Source organism: Aquarana catesbeiana, linkage group LG07 (assembly GCF_042186555.1).
Source record: "Aquarana catesbeiana isolate 2022-GZ linkage group LG07, ASM4218655v1, whole genome shotgun sequence".
Classification (NCBI taxonomy): Eukaryota; Metazoa; Chordata; class Amphibia; order Anura; family Ranidae; genus Aquarana; species Aquarana catesbeiana.
The window spans coordinates 14,487,107-14,505,402 of record NC_133330.1 but is presented as its reverse complement, the minus strand read 5'-3'; the positions used below and the strand labels follow the sequence as shown (position 1 = coordinate 14,505,402).

General features: G+C 47.9%; 2 protein-coding genes across 2 annotated transcripts in view; both read left to right on the top strand.

The window, feature by feature from the left end:
- RAD54L2 (RAD54 like 2) overlaps positions 1–7,440 on the top strand; it is a gene marked incomplete in the record, with an annotated part of 55,620 nt that extends 48,180 nt beyond the window's left edge. The window contains 3 exon segments of the mRNA XM_073591640.1: positions 725–814; positions 2,387–2,476; positions 2,479–7,440. Of these exon segments, the coding sequence (XP_073447741.1) occupies positions 725–814; positions 2,387–2,476; positions 2,479–3,188 (890 nt within the window).
- Positions 7,441–16,355: 8,915 nt separating this feature from the next.
- The window catches only part of DCAF1 (DDB1 and CUL4 associated factor 1), a 67,478-nt gene continuing 65,537 nt past the window's right edge, over positions 16,356–18,296 (top strand). Inside the window, 1 exon segment of the mRNA XM_073591639.1 lies at positions 16,356–16,482. The gene's annotated coding sequence lies outside the window, so the exon portion shown is untranslated.

Here is an 18,296-nt window from a genome sequence, read left to right as displayed (position 1 = left end):
ATCGCGTCTTCAAACTATGGGATATTTTAATTAATTTTTTTAACTAGTAAAGGCGGCGATTGGCGATTTTTTAGCAGGACTGCGACATTGCGGCGGGACACATCGGACACCTAACTTTTGACACTTTTTTTGGGGACCTGTGACATTATTACAGTGATCAGTGCATTAAAAAAAAATGCACTGACACTGTACTAATGACGCTGGCAGGGGAAGGGGGTTAACATCAGGGGCGATCAAAGGGTTAAGTGTGTTCCTAGGCCAGTGATGGTGAACCTTGGCACCCCAGATGTTTTGGAACTACATTTCCCATGATGCTCAACTACACTGCAGAGTGCATGAGCCTCATGGGAAATGTAGTTCCAAAACATCCGGGGTGCCAAGGTTCACCATCACTGCCCTAGGAGTGCTTACCGACTGTGGGGGAGGTGCTTTGACTGGGGGGGGGGGGACGGACAGAGATCCATGTTCCTGCTTAGCAGAAACACAAGATCTCCATTTCCTCTCTGGAAAAACAGCGATCTGCCTTGTTTACATAGGCAGACCACCGTTCTGCCTCTCCTCAGAACGATCGGCGGTGTTCCCGGCGTACATGTGCATCCACCAGACCTGCTGTGATGGCTCCCGCTGTGTCCACCAGCCTAGTGCAAGGAGAGCACTTGTCACTGATTCCCTGTATTCTTAATTTACTGTACTCATCTTTTTTTTTTTTTATTTCTGTGCACAGGAACGTACATTCGCACCAGTGATGGGAGGATATTTGCCATTCGGTCTAGCACTAAGAAGAGTTCAGAATCTCGGCGTCCTCCACCTCTAGGTAAGCCGTTACTTCTAGATTTACTGATCGCTGTGGCTGACCAGGAAGGAGGCATTAGAAAGACACTGGAGTTTGTGTCATATAATTGAATCCAATAGAGGGGCGCAGGCATTGTGGCCTGGGTTAAAATTCGGCTACATGCAGCATGTTCATTTTGTGTTTGCTTCTCTTAGAATGCTGCTTCCACTTGTGATCATAGAGGCAAACAGAGACCAGCTCTGATCTCCTCTATGATACAGGAAACTGGAAGCGATGAGCACACATCACTTCCCGATTTTCCCCCCGGATGGAAACGCTGCCATTTTTAAAGATGAAAAAGCATCTGAGCACACCGTTTTTTGGTGTAATCAAAAGCTTTTAAAGGGCAGAGGAGGGATCTGGGATCTCTCCATTAAGAGTACCTGTAACCAGGGCCCAGACAAGGGGTGGACAGGTGGGGCGAGGGGGGGGGGGGGGGCGGTGCTGCATGGAGATTGGGGGGGAAGGGATTTGTGTTGGGAGGGGGAATTTGGGGGGGGGGGGGGGGGCAGCAGGGGGTTATAATTGTGTTAGGAGGGGAAATTTGGAGGGATGTTAGGAGTGGTGATTTAGGGGGATTTGTGTTGGGATTGGGGAAGAGGGTTTATGCTAGAAGGGGGGAATGGGGGGATTTGGAGTCGGGGAGTGGGGAAGGATGTGTACTTGGAGAAGAAATTTGAGGGGTAGAGGATTTGCGCTAGGAAGGGTGATTTTTTTTTTTTTTCTTGGGGGTGGGGGCAAAAATTTGTTCTGGGAGGGGGATTTCAGCAGGTGGATGGATTTGTACTGGGAGGAGGGGGAGTTTATGCTTAGGTGCTAAGCATGCAGACTGGAGCTCAATTTTTTTTATTTTTTTTTTGGAGGGGGGGAGGCGCTTTTTGGCATGTTCGCCCTGGGCTCTAGGTGACCTCGTCCCTGGGCACTGCTTATTGAATTTGAAAGGAAATTCCAATACCTATGATTTAATAGTTATTATTAGTTAGTTATTTCAGATTTTCAAATTTTCAGATTTTCATTCTTTCAAATTTTCAGATTTTCATTCTTTCAAATTTTCAGATTTTCATTCTTTCAAATTTTCAGATTTCATTCTTTCAAATTTTCAGATTTTCATTCTTATTTTCGAATTTTCAAATTTCCGAATTTCCAAAATGTCGAATTTCCAAATTCAAATTTTCCAATTTCCGAATTTTTGGAAATTTTGGAAATTGAAAAATTTGGAAATTCCGGAATTAACAAATTTGTTAAAGTTCGTTAAACGAATTCGGAACTAAACGAATTGCACATGTCTAGTTATTATATTGTGCTTTTGTGCATTAAAATTCAAAAAAGTGTTTTCCAAAACACTTGCGTTTGAAAACTGCTGCATAAATAACCGCAAATTTTTTTTATGGGTTGTAAGAAATTTTATAGCAAAAAAACCTGATTGTTAAACAAAAATGTCAGAAAAGGCTGGTCTCCCAGTGGTTCAACTATCTACCATTTTAGCCTTTTTAGGTGAATCATTTTGTTAATTGCTACTTTTTTTTACAACAGTTCTGTTCTGTTTGCTCCTAGGTTCCCAGCCTCAGCCAGGTTCGTACATGAGCAATGGTCGCCATGCTTCAAGCCCCCCCACCCAAGAGAAGGATGAGCCGCAGCGACCGACCTCCCAGACAGTCCACAGATTCTGGGCGAGTTGCACCAGTACAGAGATTCGGGGGGTTCTCGAGGCTCCAACAGCGCACCCCAGCTTCCCAACCCCATGATCCAACCTCAGAGTATGAACCAAGCTCCCAGAACGCTGCCCAGAAAACGCAAAGAGCCACCCGACCAGCTAGGCCTTTGGTCCTCCTCCAAGAGACACCCCTATTCACAGTATGGTTACCCCGGCTTGGGAGGTTTTGGATTGCCACCTTCTTCGATGAACCACGGCTTGGCGAGAGCTGCGAACTCTTTGTACATGGGGGCCGGCAGCGGGTCCTCCCCCTTTCAGCTGCCATCTTTACTCTCAGACCCACAACTAGGCCTTCCTCTTGCCCCAGAGTCCCTCATGACGCCCAGTTCGGGCTCCTCTTCTGCCCCGTCGTCCAACATGCCCCCTTACTTGCTGCCCTCTAGTTTCCCCCTCCCGTATACACCACCGTTGCTCTCTCAAACCCGGATGTACGCCCCGTTCCCTTCTTCTGTGCTCAACCGGGGACTGTCGAGCAACAGCGCCGCGTCAGCCTTCCCAAGCTACCTCTCCTCCCAGTCCAGCTACCAGTCCCCCAACGGCGGATCAACCTCCCACTCGCTTCCCCCGGGGGAAGCCGAAGCGGGATCGAGCGAAGAGGACGGGAGAGACGACGACGACGTGGTGGAGGTGACAGGGAAGTGAAATCGTGACCTTGGACTTCAGTTTAGGAGAAGGCCGGTGAAGAACTATATACCTTCCCCCTCAAGCAGCACTGGTTGTCACCTGTGCCAGAAAGTTTGGTTGTGGGGTAAAATCTGCAGCCTTCTGATGGGTTTTCGAGAAGGTGCTGGGCCAACAAGCACAGGAAAACCAGCTCAATTTTTTTTTTTTTTTTTTTTTCATCATCGTGTCATTCCACATAGGGGAGGACAACATATTTGGGGGGGGTGATTTCAGATCTACTTCCTCCCCTGGACCCTCTGTAATAAAACAAGCGTCTGCTTTCGTACCTCCAAAATACACTTTTTTTTTTTTCTTTTCTCCCCCCCTCCCCCCAACACCTTGCTGTCGAAATTGAATGTCACGTTGAGTCGTGTTGGACGTTGACCTCGTTTGGTTTGGAAGGCATCCTGGTGACGGCATCATCCTCTCGGAGTGTCGGAATTGCGGTTCCTTCCTGCAAAGCTAAGGAGCACACAACGCTGCGACGGCAGCTGGGACCCCTCACAGGCGCCAGCGTCATCGTCTTTTTAAAACTGGTGAACGCCAACTCTTGCGTCTGAGTTCTAGGATCTGTCCTGGGTGGTTTTTATTGCGGGCGGGGGGGGGGGGATAAACATTGGAGTTTTTATTAATTTTTTTATTTTTTTCTTTTCTAATATGGATTCATGTAGATCACTCGGAAACAGGCGCGTCCGATGCAGATATTTGTGCGCAGTTCAAAAGCAGCTAATTGACATCCAGCTGGTGACGCTTTTACCAAATGTGTTGTCCGATGTATAATAAGAAGAAAAAAAAATGGTGGATCTGTTCTGCAGTGGTGACAGCCCCTCCCCCCCCCCCCCTCCCAACCCTGCAGTGAAGGGGTTAACTTAATCAGGTCTTTTTGATGTTTTATCAGATGTATTTTCTGTAAATGTTTTTTTTTGTTTTGTTTTGTTTTTTTTACACTCTGCATTTTTTTTCAGATTTCGATGACGTTGGCCTCATTAAATGGATTTTTATTTTTGTTGATGCACTGATTGCACTGCAATTGAGAGCAGAGGTCACTGTAGTGCAATCTGTGCATCAGAATAAAATTAATTAAAAAAAAAATAAATAAAAATAAAAAAATAAATGTATACTTTTGAAGCGTTAAAAAAAAAAAAAGCCACAGTGACCAATCGCCACTGATAACACTGAAGTGCTAAATATCCGACATTTGATTGGGTGCTGTGGTTTCCTCCCTGGCGGTGCGCGTTGTTTCATGTTAAAGACAGAAGGGAATAAATTATACGGCATGTGCAGAGTATTTTTCTGGGACTAAGAACCGTTGCCGGTAGCAACTACCGGACTGTTGGCTTCAGAGATCGCAGCAATAAGTGGCGGTACATAAAAGCGCAGCGCAGGCAACATGGAGGACGTAGTATTAAACGGTGGCTGGAAAGGTTTTGTCATTATCTTTTTTACTCTGTAGGACATGAGTGCTCAACCTGTGGCCCTCCAGCTGTTGCGGAACTACAAATCCCATCATGCTTCTGCCTTTGGGGGTCATGCTTGCAACTGTCAGCCTTGTTAAGCCTCATGGGACTTGTAGCTCTGCAACAGCTGGAGGGCCACAGCTATGCCGTAGGACACAGGTGTCAAACTGGCGGCCCTCCACCTGTTGGCGGCCCTCCACCTGTTGGCGGCCCTCCACCTGTTGCGGAACTAAAGTCTAATGAGGCATTGCAAGGATGACAGTTACAAGCATGAGTCCCACAGGCAGAGGCGTGATGGGACTTGTAGTTTCAAAACAGCTGGAGGGCCGCCAGTTTGACACCCCTGCCGTAGGAGATTCGTAAACAGGAAACCTGTCATAAAGCTACGGAGCTTACCGGCCTCATCCTGAACTTTAGTAGTTTTCCGGCTGTCGCGTTGATTCTTTGAATTCAGTGCTATTGGAGTCACTGACCCCCGAACAAGCATGCAGCTAGTTAGACCTCCTGTGCTTGTTGTGGGACTCAGGCCAAGGGACCAGCGTGAAAGCCAGGAAATGGGCATTTTTGGAGACATTGGCAGCCTACATATTTCCCTTCCATCATAGGTTTCCTTATGGAACCTTGAAGCCTTTATAACGCTCCGTGCACTCCAGCCGCTGGCGCTTGCATCCTTCAGGATCTGTTTCCTCGCGTCAGCGTAATATATACTGAAGCTGCGCACTGCTGTTTCCAGGAAGCTAAAAACTTTATTGTTCCAGCACTACACCCTGCTCTTTTACTAACGCGTTTCGACACCTACTGGGGCTAAATCATGGCTCTGATTAAAGTAGAATTCCACCTTAAACCTAACTAGACTTAAATTGTCCCTATGCTGACAAAAAAAAAAAGGATAGGCTTACCTATTCTCAGCCCAGTCTAGTCCGGTCACGTGATCTCCTGTGTTAGCCAGTGGTGGCTGCAGAGGAAAGGAGATGATGTTCGACAATGACCGGTAAAGCCTAGAGCAGTGACATCACCCGTAGGCTCTTATGGCTCACCTGTTGTCAGTGCTCCCTCCTCTCCCCTGCAGCCACCACTGGCTGACACAGGGGAGTCAGATCACGTGACCTGACTAGAGCGGCCTGGAAATAGTTAAGTGCGTGGAGATATATATATATATATATGCATGATGCATTCTATGCATTAAGGTGAAAAAACTTCTGTAGTGCAGCAGCCCCCCAGAGCCCCCCGTTTTACTTACCTAAGGCTCGTCTTTCCAGCGATGGGAACGAGCACACCAGCTCCAGCCAGTGTCTCGTGTCCTCATTGGATAGATTGATACCAGCAAGAACCATTGGCTCCTGCTGCTGTCAATCAAATCCAATGACACGGGGGGGCGGGGCCGAGTCATGCTGTCTGTGTCAAACGTTGCAGCAGCAGGACTCGCGCCCGCACCAGTGCCCCGAGGAAGAGCGGCTTTCCAACGGGGCACTCGAGAAAAGGAGGAGCCAGGAGCGCCGAAGAGGAGGATCGAGGCCACTCTCTGCAAAACCAACTTCACAGAGGAGGGAAGTATGACATGTTTGGTTTTTTTTTTGTTTTTCAAAAAATGAACCTTTACATATCCTTTCAAGAGGAGCTCCAGGCTCCTTCAGAAAGAAAATTTAAAGTCAGCAGCTACAAATGCTGTAGCTGCTGACTTTTAATACGTGCACACTTACCTGTCCAGTGATCCAGCGATGTCCTCACCCGAACCGATTCTTATTCAATCGGCTTCAGGGTCGCCAGCAGTGGGAGCGGGTACTTGTCAAAACCTGCTCCCCCCCCTCCAAAAAAAAGGGGGAGGGGCAGGAGGGTGCAAACAAGCTGAGCGTCCTCCTTTGGGTGGAGCTCCGCTTTTAAGCTCCCGTAGGGGGTGAAACGCGTCAGAAGGAGGGAGATGGCTGTAGTGTTCTCTGAAGTGTTGGAACAATAAAGTTATTAGCTTCTTGGAGACAGCGCTGTGCAACTTTAGTATATCGTGCTTCCTTACAAAATGTTGGCAACAGCAGAACTCTCTGGAGCTGCGGTCGGGGGTTACAGCTGTCCAGCAATTTATTGACTATTAAAAAAAAAAAAGAAATATAAAGAAAATGTTATTTAAAGAATCTTGCAGTTTGAGTATTTGCCAATCATGGTGAATTTATTAATTCGTGATTTTATTAAATGTAAATGTAATCTACTTGTGTCATGCCAGCTTGCCCAAGCTTTGTCAAACACAGCAGTTTGTTTTGGGTTCTGGTCCGTTCCGTTAAAATCCATTTTGTGGGGGGGGGGGTGTAGCCTCGGGGTCAGGGTTCATTGCTGCTTCCTTATCTTGTTTCTGTAACCTGCACAGGGAATATAAAAAAAAAATGTCTTGGTCTGAGTTACGGCTTCACTTTTCTTTCTTATGTTTTGGTAAATCCAGCCCTGCAGGATTGCAATTGACTTTGTCTTCTAGGTGCTGCCTCCTTGCAGTTGATTGTGCAGTGTATTTGATCTGATCAGTAGGGGCGTGTGTATGTGACCTTCCCTTCTCTGCAGCATCTGGCAGTCAGAACCAGAGAGGCTGGGCACCAGACAGCCATCAGTCAGTTTGAAGAAAGGTGTCCTCAGTCCTCACAGCCATGGAGCGCAGCGTCAGGAATGACACTCTTCTTTCCTTGTTGTTAAACATGAGAGGGGGTCACACAACCCTTTTTAGGACAGGTTCACTTTAAGGATAAAACCTCCTTGGCCTCCTAATCTATTGTAAGCTACCCCCCCCCCCCCCCCACCACCACACACACACACACACACACACCTCTGCAGAAATCTTTTTTGACGCTGCCCATTGACCTGAATAGGGTCTTCTTCCAATAGTACTGGTACGTCCCATTCAGGTCAGTAGGAAGTTACTGCACAGTTGGGGGCTCGTCCGGGATATAGACAATGCAATTGGCTTGTGCTGTCAGAGGAGATAAACACCCTCTTGCTATGGCCTCCCAGCCTCTGTGCATAAATCTTGTTTGACGCTGCCCATTGATCTAAATAGGGTCTTCCAACTGTATTGTTACGACCCATTCAGGTCAATAGGAATTTACTGCATGTTTGGGGGCATGTCCTTCATCTAGACCAGGGATATGCAATTAGCGGACCTCCAGCTGTTGCAAACTACAAGTCCCATCATGCTTCTGCCTCTGGGTGTCATGCTTGTGGCTGTCAGAGTCTTGCTATGCCTCATGGGACTTGTAGTTCCGCAACAGCTGGAGGTCCGCTAATTGCATAACCCTGATCTAGACCATGCAATCGGCTGCTGCTGTCAGAAGACGTAAAAAAAAGCACTCTCTTGCCATATCCTCCTACTGTATTTACAGCCTTTGTGCATAGATCTTAATGCTGCCTATTGACCTGATTAGGGTCTTCTTCCAGTGGTACTGGTACGGCCCATTCAATTCCGTAGGAAGTTACTGCACAGTTGGGGGCTCGTCCGGGATATAGACAATGCAATCGGCTGCTGCTGTCAGAGGAGGTAAATAGGGCACCCTCTTGCTATGGCCTCCCACCGTATTTACAGCCTCTGTGCATAAATCTTGTTTAACGCTTCCCATTGACTTAAATAGGGTCTTCTTCCAATAGTACTGGTATGGCCCATTCAAGTCAATAAGAAGTTACCTCACAGTTGGGGGGCTTGTCCGGGATAGAGTCAATGCAGGAGGATGCTGCTGTCAGGGGAGGTAAATAAGCACCTAGGCAGGGTGAACTTTTTTTTTTTTTATTTTAAAGTGAACTGTGGTCCTATATAACTGCCAGACTGGGCGTGGGCTTGCGATTACTTCGGCAACATTTGCAATTTGTTTTGGATCAGTTTTTTGCATCAATTGCAATGCCGTTTTTGACCACTAGTGGGGTGGATACTGACAGAATGAATTGCCCTCGTCTTAATAAATTCCCACTACGGAGGTCTGCCGCGGCATACATGGATCAATTTTTTTTTTTTTCCTGATGAGTCTCCAATGCAGGAGAGGTGGGCATCACCGCTGGCTTTCTTTATCTCAGAATTAGTAGAGAGAACTTGGTTAACCCCCTCACTGTCGTACTTTTTATCGCGGAGGAGTACCGTAAGAGGCTGGCGCGTATGCAGATACTCAGGATTACACTACAGCGAGGTATTGGTCATTCAGCAAGCGATAATCGTGCTGCGCCTACCCAGGGGACTTTTCTAATGTTGGGACTTCTTGCGCACATTTTAAAAGTAGGTCTGTCGGCTGCCTATAGAGGAGATGACCTGGTCGTTTTTTGTTTTTTTGTTTTTTTTGTAGGAAGGACTTACAAAACGTCTCCTTTCAGCAGAATGATAGAGGGGAGTATAGTATTACCCAATCTCTGTTTTGGCGGGGAAGGGGGGTTGGGTTGGGTTGGGGGTGGGGGGGGGCGGGGGTCTTGGGATGGTTATTCATTATAAAGCCGGTCACATGTTTATAGTTATCTATTTATTTCTACTTTCTTGTGTCCCATGTCTTTTTTTAAAAACATATATATATGGAAAATAATAGACCAGTTACTCGAGGCTGTCATGTTGATAAGGCTGAACTACCTGCCTTTTTTTTTTTTTTTTTTTTTGTTTTGTAAAATAAATGTTAAATCTGAATACATGGTGTCTTGTTTTGTATCTTGTAGCCAGTGACTAAAAAAAAACGTATTTCGGGTTAAAATTTTCAGGCCAATGCTGCCAACAGAGGAGCGTTTTTCATGATTTTGCCAAAAATGTTTTACTAATCCAAGGCTCCTGAAATTGTTACTCTTGGGCAGTGGTGGTCAACTTTATTGATATTGGGGGGGTTGCGGCTCAAGTGCGGCCCCCGACATCACCAAAGGGCCACACATAAAATTCTGTGAATGTTCAGTGTTAGAGACAGCGGACACACAACAGTATATAGTCAAAGACTATGGACATAAAATGAGAGATGGTCAGAGACTGCGTATATGGTACAGAAGATGGTCAGAGCCTCCAGACATGGTACAGGAAATGGTCAAGGACTGCAGACATGATATGAGAGGTGGGTAGAGACTGCAGTCATGATACAAGAGATGGTCAGAGAATGGAGACATGATACATCTGATGGTCAGAGACTGCATGCATGATAGAAGAGACTGCAAACATGGTACAACTGATGGTCAGAGACTTCAGACATGATACAACTGATGGTCAGAGACTGCAGACATAATACAACTGATGGTCAGAGACTGCAGACATGATACAAGAGGTGGTCAGAGACTGCAGACATGATAGAAGAGACTGCAGACATGATACAACTGATGGTCAGGGACTGCAGACATGATACAACTGATGGTCAGGGACTGCAGACATGATACAACTGATGGTCAGAGACTGCAGACATGATACAACTGATGGTCAGAGACTGGAGACTGCAGACCTGATACAAGAGGTGGTCAGAGGCTGCAGACGTGATACAAGAGGTGGTCAGAGAATGGAGACATGATACATCTGATGGTCAGAGACTGCATGCATGATAGAAGAGACTGCAGACATGATACAACTTATGGTCAGAGACTTCAGACATGATACAACTGATGGTCAGAGACTGCAGACCTGATACAAGAGGTGATCAGAGACTGCAGACATGATACAAGAGGTGGTCAGAGACTGCAGACATGAAAATCTGCAAACCAGGGATCTTGGTGTTCAATATGACTTTGTTGTTCCGGAATACAGGCACACAGTACAGAGGAAGTCTTGGTGGAAGGCTGGACACAAGGCAGCGCTCTATCACATGGGGTAACCTAGAAGTAGTCCAAAGGGAATGTTAAAAACGAAAGTGCACCCCTTGACTTCATTGAGCACTGACAACCCCCCCCCCCCCCCAATTGTTACCTTTTCTGCTTTGTCATACAGTACATCCGGAAGGTATTCACAGCGCTTCACATTTTCCACATTTTGCTATATTACAGCCTTATTCCAAAATGGATTGAATTCATTATTTTCCTCAAAATTCTACAAACAATCCCCCATAATGACAACATGGAAGAACTTTGTTTGAAATCTCTGCAAATGTATTAAAAATGAAAAAATCCCATGCTCAATACTTTGTTGAAGCAACAATTACGGCCTCAAGTCTTTTTGATTATGATGCTACAAGCTTGGCACACCTATTTCAGGGCAGTTTCTGCCATTCTTCTTCGCAGAACCTCTCAAGCTCCATCAGGTTGGATGGGGAGCGTCAGGGCACAGCCATTTTGAGATCTCTCCAGAGATGTTTAATCAGGTTCAAGTCTGAGCTCTGGCTGGGCCACTCAAGGACATTCACACAGTTTTCCCGTAGCCACTCCTTTGTTTTCTTGGCTGTGTGCTTAGGGTCATTATCCTGTTGGAAGATGAACCTTCGCCCCCAGTCTGCGGTCCAGAGTGCTCTGGAGCAGGTTTTTATCCAAGATGTCTCTTTACATTGCTGCATTCATCTTTCCCTCGATCCTGACTAGTCTCCCAGTTCCTGCCGTTGAAAAACATTGCTGCAGCATGATGCTGCCACCACCATGCTTCACTATAGGGATGGTATTGGCCAGATGATGAGTGGTGCCTGGTTTCCTTCAGACAAGATGCTTGCCATTCAGGCCAAAGAGTTCAATCCGTGTTTCATCAGACCAGAGAATTTTGTTTGTTATGGTCTGAGAGTCCTTCAGGTGCCTTTTGGCAAACTCCAGGTGGGCTGTCATGTGCCTATTACGGAGTGACTTCCGTCTGGCCACTCTACCATACAGGCCTGATTGGTGGAGTGCTGCAGAGATGGTTGTTCCTCTGGAAGGTTCTCGCTCCACAGAGAAATGCTGGAGCTCTGTCAGAGTGACCATCAGGTTCTTGGTCACCTCCCTGACTAAGGCCCTTCTCCCTCGATCGCTCAGTTTAGCCAGGCGGCCCGCTCTAGGAAGAGTCCTGGTGGTTCCAAACTCCTTCCATTTACGGATGATGGAGGCCACTGTGCTCATTGGGACCTCCAATGCTGCAGAAATTTTTCTGCACCCTTCCCCAGATCTGTGCTTCCATACAATCCTGTCTCGGAGGTCCACAGACAATTTCTTGGACTTCATGGCTTGGTTTGTGCTCTGAAATGCACTGATAACTGTGGGACCTTCTATAGACAGGTGTGTGCCTTTCCAAATCATGTCCAATCAACTGAATTTACCACAGGTGGACTCCAATCAAGTTGTAGAAACATCTCAAGGATGATCAGTGGAAACAGGAGGTACCTGAGCTCAATTTTGAGTGTCATTGCAAAGGCTGTGAATACTTATGGAGCCGTGAAAATTTCCACTCGCATTTTGCGAGTGGAAAATGATGGCTGGCGAGTGTGGACTGCCTCGGAGGGGGGGAGCACTGCCAGCAGGGGTTGCATAGGAGCCCTTCTCCCAGCGATCGCCCAGGGGAAGAGAGAGGAGGAGACTCAGGCCAGGAGGTGGGGCTGTATGTGACGGTGAACGTGGGGAACACTCAGCAATTCAAATGAAAGCTGTTACGGCAACGTTCGCCCGCTCTCTGATAATCCGGCCGGCAATCCTCTTCCTCTCCTCCCCTGCGCAGGTGAAGCGGCATGGTTGGGCACAGGGGAGGCTGTATTGATGGACATAGGTGAAGCTGCATTGATGAGCAGTGAGACTGCTTTGTTGGGCATAGGTGAGGCTGCATTGATGAGCAGTGAGACTGCTTTGTTGGGCATAGGTGAGGCTGCATTGATGAGCAGTGAGGCTGCACTGATGGGCACAGGTGAGGCTGCATTGCTGGGCACTGATAAATTTGTTAATATTTATTTTTGGAACTTAATACTGCATAAAACATTTTAAGTGTCATTTCATGAGATAAGTTATGAGGGTGTCTTTAGGGGCAGGGCGGGGTTGGATGGGGCAACTCTTAAAGTGATTGTAAAGGCTCGTTTTTAAATTTTATTTAAAATAACACACATATCATACTTGCCTCCACTGTGCAGCTAGTTTTGCACAGAGTGGCCCCAATCCTCGACTTCTGGGGTCCCTCGGCGGCTCTCACGGCTCCTGCCCGCATCAGATAACCCCATAGGGCAGGGATGTGCAATTAGCGGTCCGCTAATTGCATATCCCTACCCTAATAGAAGTGCTCGCCCGGGAGGGGTTACCTTGCGGGCATGCTCCCGGGTCCATCATGCGGCGTCCGGCGTCCATAGACACGAATGCCGGACTCGGCCCCGCCCCCCCCCCCCCGGGTGCCCGCGTCATTGGATTTGATTGACAGCAGTGGGAGCCAATGGCTGTGCTGCTATCAATCTATCCAATCAAGAGCCGGGACCCCGTGCAGAGAGGGACAGCGCGTCTCCGCCGAGGGAAATACAGGGCTCAGGTAAGTAAAACGGGGGGGGCAGCTGGGGGGCCGGTGACTGCCAGAAGTTTTTTTATCTTAATGCATAGGATGCACGAGGGTTTACAACCCCTTTAAAGCCTGGCTATTTGCTCAGGACTTGAAATTTTTACACTGCTTTACGTACATGGAATTTTTTTTCATTTTTTACTTTTAAAAAAATTGCAAAGATGTCAAACTTCTTTCACGTTGTCATTATGGAGTATTGTTTGTAGAATTTTGAGAAAAATAATCTATTTAATCCATTTTGGAATAAAGCTGTAACATAACAAAATGTGGAAAAAGTGAAGTGCTGTGAATACTTTCCAGATGCAACGTATGACTATGCAAAGGCCAAGAGTCATACTTACCAATCGACCCTTCCCCCTTCAGAAGAACGACTTCCCGATCCTAAGGTCCATTTGATATAGGCTATGGCTGATGCATCGTCCATCATGTAATGTTTATAATGATACTAAATGACCGTCCTTAGGATTGCCAAGATGTGAAATACTTTGTAGATATTGTACTTTCTAATAGCTTTGTCTTGAAATGGCAACTTGTACTGTCCTTAACTACTGGAAAGCAAAACCAAGAATGTATATGAAAAAAAAAATATAACAGCTTCAACTCTTCGGGGAAGGCCGTCCACAAGGTTTAGGAGTGTGTCTATGGGAATGTTTGACCATTCTTCCAGAAGAGCATTTGTGAGGTCAGGCACTGATGTTGGATGAGAAGGCCTGGCTCGCAGTCTCTGCTCTAATTCATCCCATAGCTGCACAAAGCAAGATCCATAAAGACATGGATGACTGAGTTTGGGGTGGAGGAACTTGACTGGCCTGCACAGAGTCCCAACCTCACCCTAGAACACCTTTGGGATGAATTAGAAGTTGAGTTCACGTGCTCAGCGTCATATCCAGAGGTTGTCTTTGGGAAATAGACGTATGAGCGCTGCCAGCATTGCTGCAGAGGTTGTAGGGGTGGGGGGTCAGCCTGTCAGTGCTCAGACCATACGCCGCACACTGCATCAAATTGGTCTGCATGGCTGTCGTCCCAGAAGGAAGCCTCTTCTAAAGATGATGCACAAGAAAGTCTGAAGTTTGCTGAAGACAAGCAGACTAAGGACATAGATTACTGGAACCATGTCCTGTGGTCTGATGAGACCAAGATAAACTTATTTGGTTCAGATGGTGACAAGCGTGTGTGGGGGCAACCAGGTGAGGAGTACAAAGACAAGTGTGTCTTGTCTACAGTCAAGCATGGTGGTGGGAGTGTCATGGTCTGGGGCTGGATGACTGCTGCCGGCACTGGGGAGCTACAGATCATTGAGGGAACCATGAATGCCAACATGTACTGTGACATACTGAAGCAGAGCATGATCCCCTCCCTTCAGAGACTGGGCCGCAGGGCAGTATTCCAACATGATAATGACCCCAAATACACCTCCAAGATGACCACTGCCTTGCTAAAGAAGCTGAGGGTAAAGGTGATGGACTGGCCAAGCATGTCTCCAGACCTAAACCCTATTGATCATCTGTGAGGCATCCTCAAATGGAAGGTGGAGGAGGGCAAGGTCTCTAACATCCACCAGCTCTGTGATGTCATCATGGAGGAGGGGAAGAGGACTCCAGTGACAACCTGTGAAGATCTGGTGAACTCCATGCCCAAGAGGGTTAAGGCAGTGCTGGAAAATAATGGTGGCCACACAAAATATTGACACTTTGGGCCCAATTTGGAGATTTTCACTTAGGGGTGTACTGACTTTTGTTGCCAGCGGTTTAGACATTAATGGCTGTGTGTTGAGTTATTTTGAGGGGACATCAAATTTACACTGTTATACAAGCTGTACACTCACTACTTTACATTGTAGACAAGTGTCATTTCTTAGGATGCATTAAGGTGAAAAAACATGAGGGCTTACAAACCCTTGAATTTGGTGTAGTGTAACCTTTCTTTGTTGTTTATGAACATTCTTCTCACTGATCACCAATGTAAGGAACATTCTTCCCACTGATCACCAATGTAAGGAACATTCTTCTCACTGATCACCAATGTAAGGAACATTCTTCTCACTGATCACCAATGTAAGGAACATTCTTCTCACTGATCACCAATGTAAGGAACATTCTTCTCACTGATCACCAATGTAAGGGACATTCTTCTCACTGATCACCAATGTAAGGAACATTCTTCTCACTGATCACCAATGTAAGGAACATTCTTCCCACTGATCACCAATGTAAGGAACATTCTTCCCACTGATCACCAATGTAAGGAACATTCTTCTCACTGATCACCAATGTAAGGAACATTCTTCTCACTGATCACCAATGTAAGGAACATTCTTCTCACTGATCACCAATGTAAGGAACATTCTTCTCACTGATCACCAATGTAAGGAACATTCTTCCCACTGATCACCAATGTAAGGAACATTCTTCTCACTGATCACCAATGTAAGGAACATTCTTCTCACTGATCACCAATGTAAGGAACATTCTTCCCACTGATCACCAATGTAAGGAACATTCTTCCCACTGACCACCAATGTAAGGAACATTCTTCTCACTGATCACCAATGTAAGGAACATTCTTCTCACTGATCACCAATGTAAGGAACATTCTTCTCACTGATCACCAATGTAAGGAACATTCTTCTCACTGATCACCAATGTAAGGAACATTCTTCCCACTGATCACCAATGTAAGGAACATTCTTCTCACTGATCACCAATGTAAGGAACATTCTTCTCACTGATCACCAATGTAAGGAACATTCTTCTCACTGATCACCAATGTAAGGAACATTCTTCTCACTGATCACCAATGTAAGGAACATTCTTCCCACTGATCACCAATGTAAGGAACATTCTTCTCACTGATCACCAATGTAAGGGACATTCTTCTCACTGATCACCAATGTAAGGAATATTCCATCCAATGGCCACCAATGTACTGTAAGTGGCATTCTGGTGCTGGGGGTTATTATTACTGGGGGCGGTACTAAGCTTGGTAGGCGGGGTCGCAGGAGGAAGAGCTGTCTCTGATTGGTTGGACGGTCTCGCACAATGCTGTCAGTGACAAAGGCGGGGGGGAGAGGGGATCACGTGATCTGACTGGTTCTCCCCCTCCTCCGCTGCTGTCATTCCACCCACCAATCACCATCAAGTTCTCTCCATCTGCCCGCCCAGCACAAGATAGCCACCGCCCACCACTGCGCTCACCCGCCAATCACAGTGAGCCTTCCCTCCGTGCTCCTCAGAAGATGGCCGCCGCGCGTACCCTGGCTACTACATTCCCCAGCATGCCTCGCGGCGCCGGGAAGGGGGGGCCCTAGAGGGGGCGGGGCTCGGTGTGTGGAGGGAAAGGGGAAGACGCGCGGGTAGTGACGTGTAAAGCGAGCGACGGAGAGCCTGAGAGAGCGTGAGAGACACAGAGAGAACCGCGGCCCGGGGTGAGAGACGGCGGACCGGACTGAGGGGGTGGGACCGGGAGAGCCCGAGGTGACAGCCGGTGTGAGGAGGAGGGACATGGAGCCGGCAGACAATAGGAGGACAGGAGGAGGGACTGACAGTACAGAATGAGGGAGAACAATACAGGGGAGAGAATCCCATCATAGAGGATGGGGGCACCGAGATATGTTATATACAGAGAGGACATGGGGGGGGGGGGAGACAGACTGCCTCCATATTATAAGAGGGAGACACCGAGAAGACCACCATATACAGAGAGGACAGGACAAATGGGGGGGGAGACCACCATATACAGAGAGGACAGGACAAATGGGGGGGGGAGACCACCATATACAGAGAGGACAGGACAAATGGGGGGGGGAGACCACCATATACAGAGAGGACAGGACAAATGGGGGGGGGGAGACCACCATATACAGAGAGGACAGGACAAATGGGGGGGGGAGACCACCATATACAGAGAGGACAGGACAAATGGGGGGGGGGAGACCACCATATACAGAGAGGACAGGACAAATGGGGGGGGGAGACCACCATATACAGAGAGGACAGGACAAATAAGGGGGGGGAGACCACCATATACAGAGAGGACAGGACAAATAAGGGGGGGGAGACCACCATATACAGAGAGGACAGGACAAATGGGGGGGGGGGAGACCACCATATACAGAGAGGACAGGACAAATGGGGGTAGAGACCACCATATACAGAGAGGACAGGACAAATGGGGGTAGAGACCACCATATACAGAGAGGACAGGACAAATGGGGGGGGGGGGAGACCACCATATACAGAGAGGACAGGACAAATGGGGGGGGGGGAGACCACCATATACAGAGAGGACAGGACAAATAGGGGGGGGGGGGGACCACCATATACAGAGAGGATGGGACAAATGGGGGGGGGGGGGGGGTAGAGACCACCATATACAGAGAGGACAGGACAAATAAGGGGGGGGAGACCACCATATACAGAGAGGACAGGACAAATGGGGGGGGGGGAGACCACCATATACAGAGAGGACAGGACAAATAAGGGGGGGGAGACCACCATATACAGAGAGGACAGGACAAATGGGGGGGGGGAGACCACCATATACAGAGAGGACAGGACAAATGGGGGTAGAGACCACCATATACAGAGAGGACAGGACAAATGGGGGGGGGGAGACCACCATATACAGAGAGGACAGGACAAATGGGGGGGGGGGAGACCACCATATACAGAGAGGACAGGACAAATGGGGGGGGGGGAGACCACCATATACAGAGAGGACAGGACAAATGGGGGGGGAGACCACCATATACAGAGAGGACAGGACAAATGGGGGGGGGGGAGACCACCATATACAGAGAGGACAGGACAAATGGGGGGGGGAGACCACCATATACAGAGAGGACAGGACAAATGGGGGGGGGGGGAGACCACCATATACAGAGAGGACAGGACAAATGGGGGTAGAGACCACCATATACAGAGAGGACAGGACAAATGGGGGGGGGGGGGAGACCACCATATACAGAGAGGACAGGACAAATAGGGGGGGGGGGGGAGACCACCATATACAGAGAGGATGGGACAAATGGGGGGGGGGGGGGTAGAGACCACCATATACAGAGAGGACAGGAGACCAATATGAGGACATGTGAGGGAGAGAACAGCTATAGGAAGGGATCTGGTGTTGGAGGACACACATGGGGGGTGTAAGACGTGAACTGCCATAATGGGAGACTTGGGGGGGGGGGGGGGGGGGGGGCAGATGTGACAACCAGTGTTGGGGGAGGGGGGACCGGCC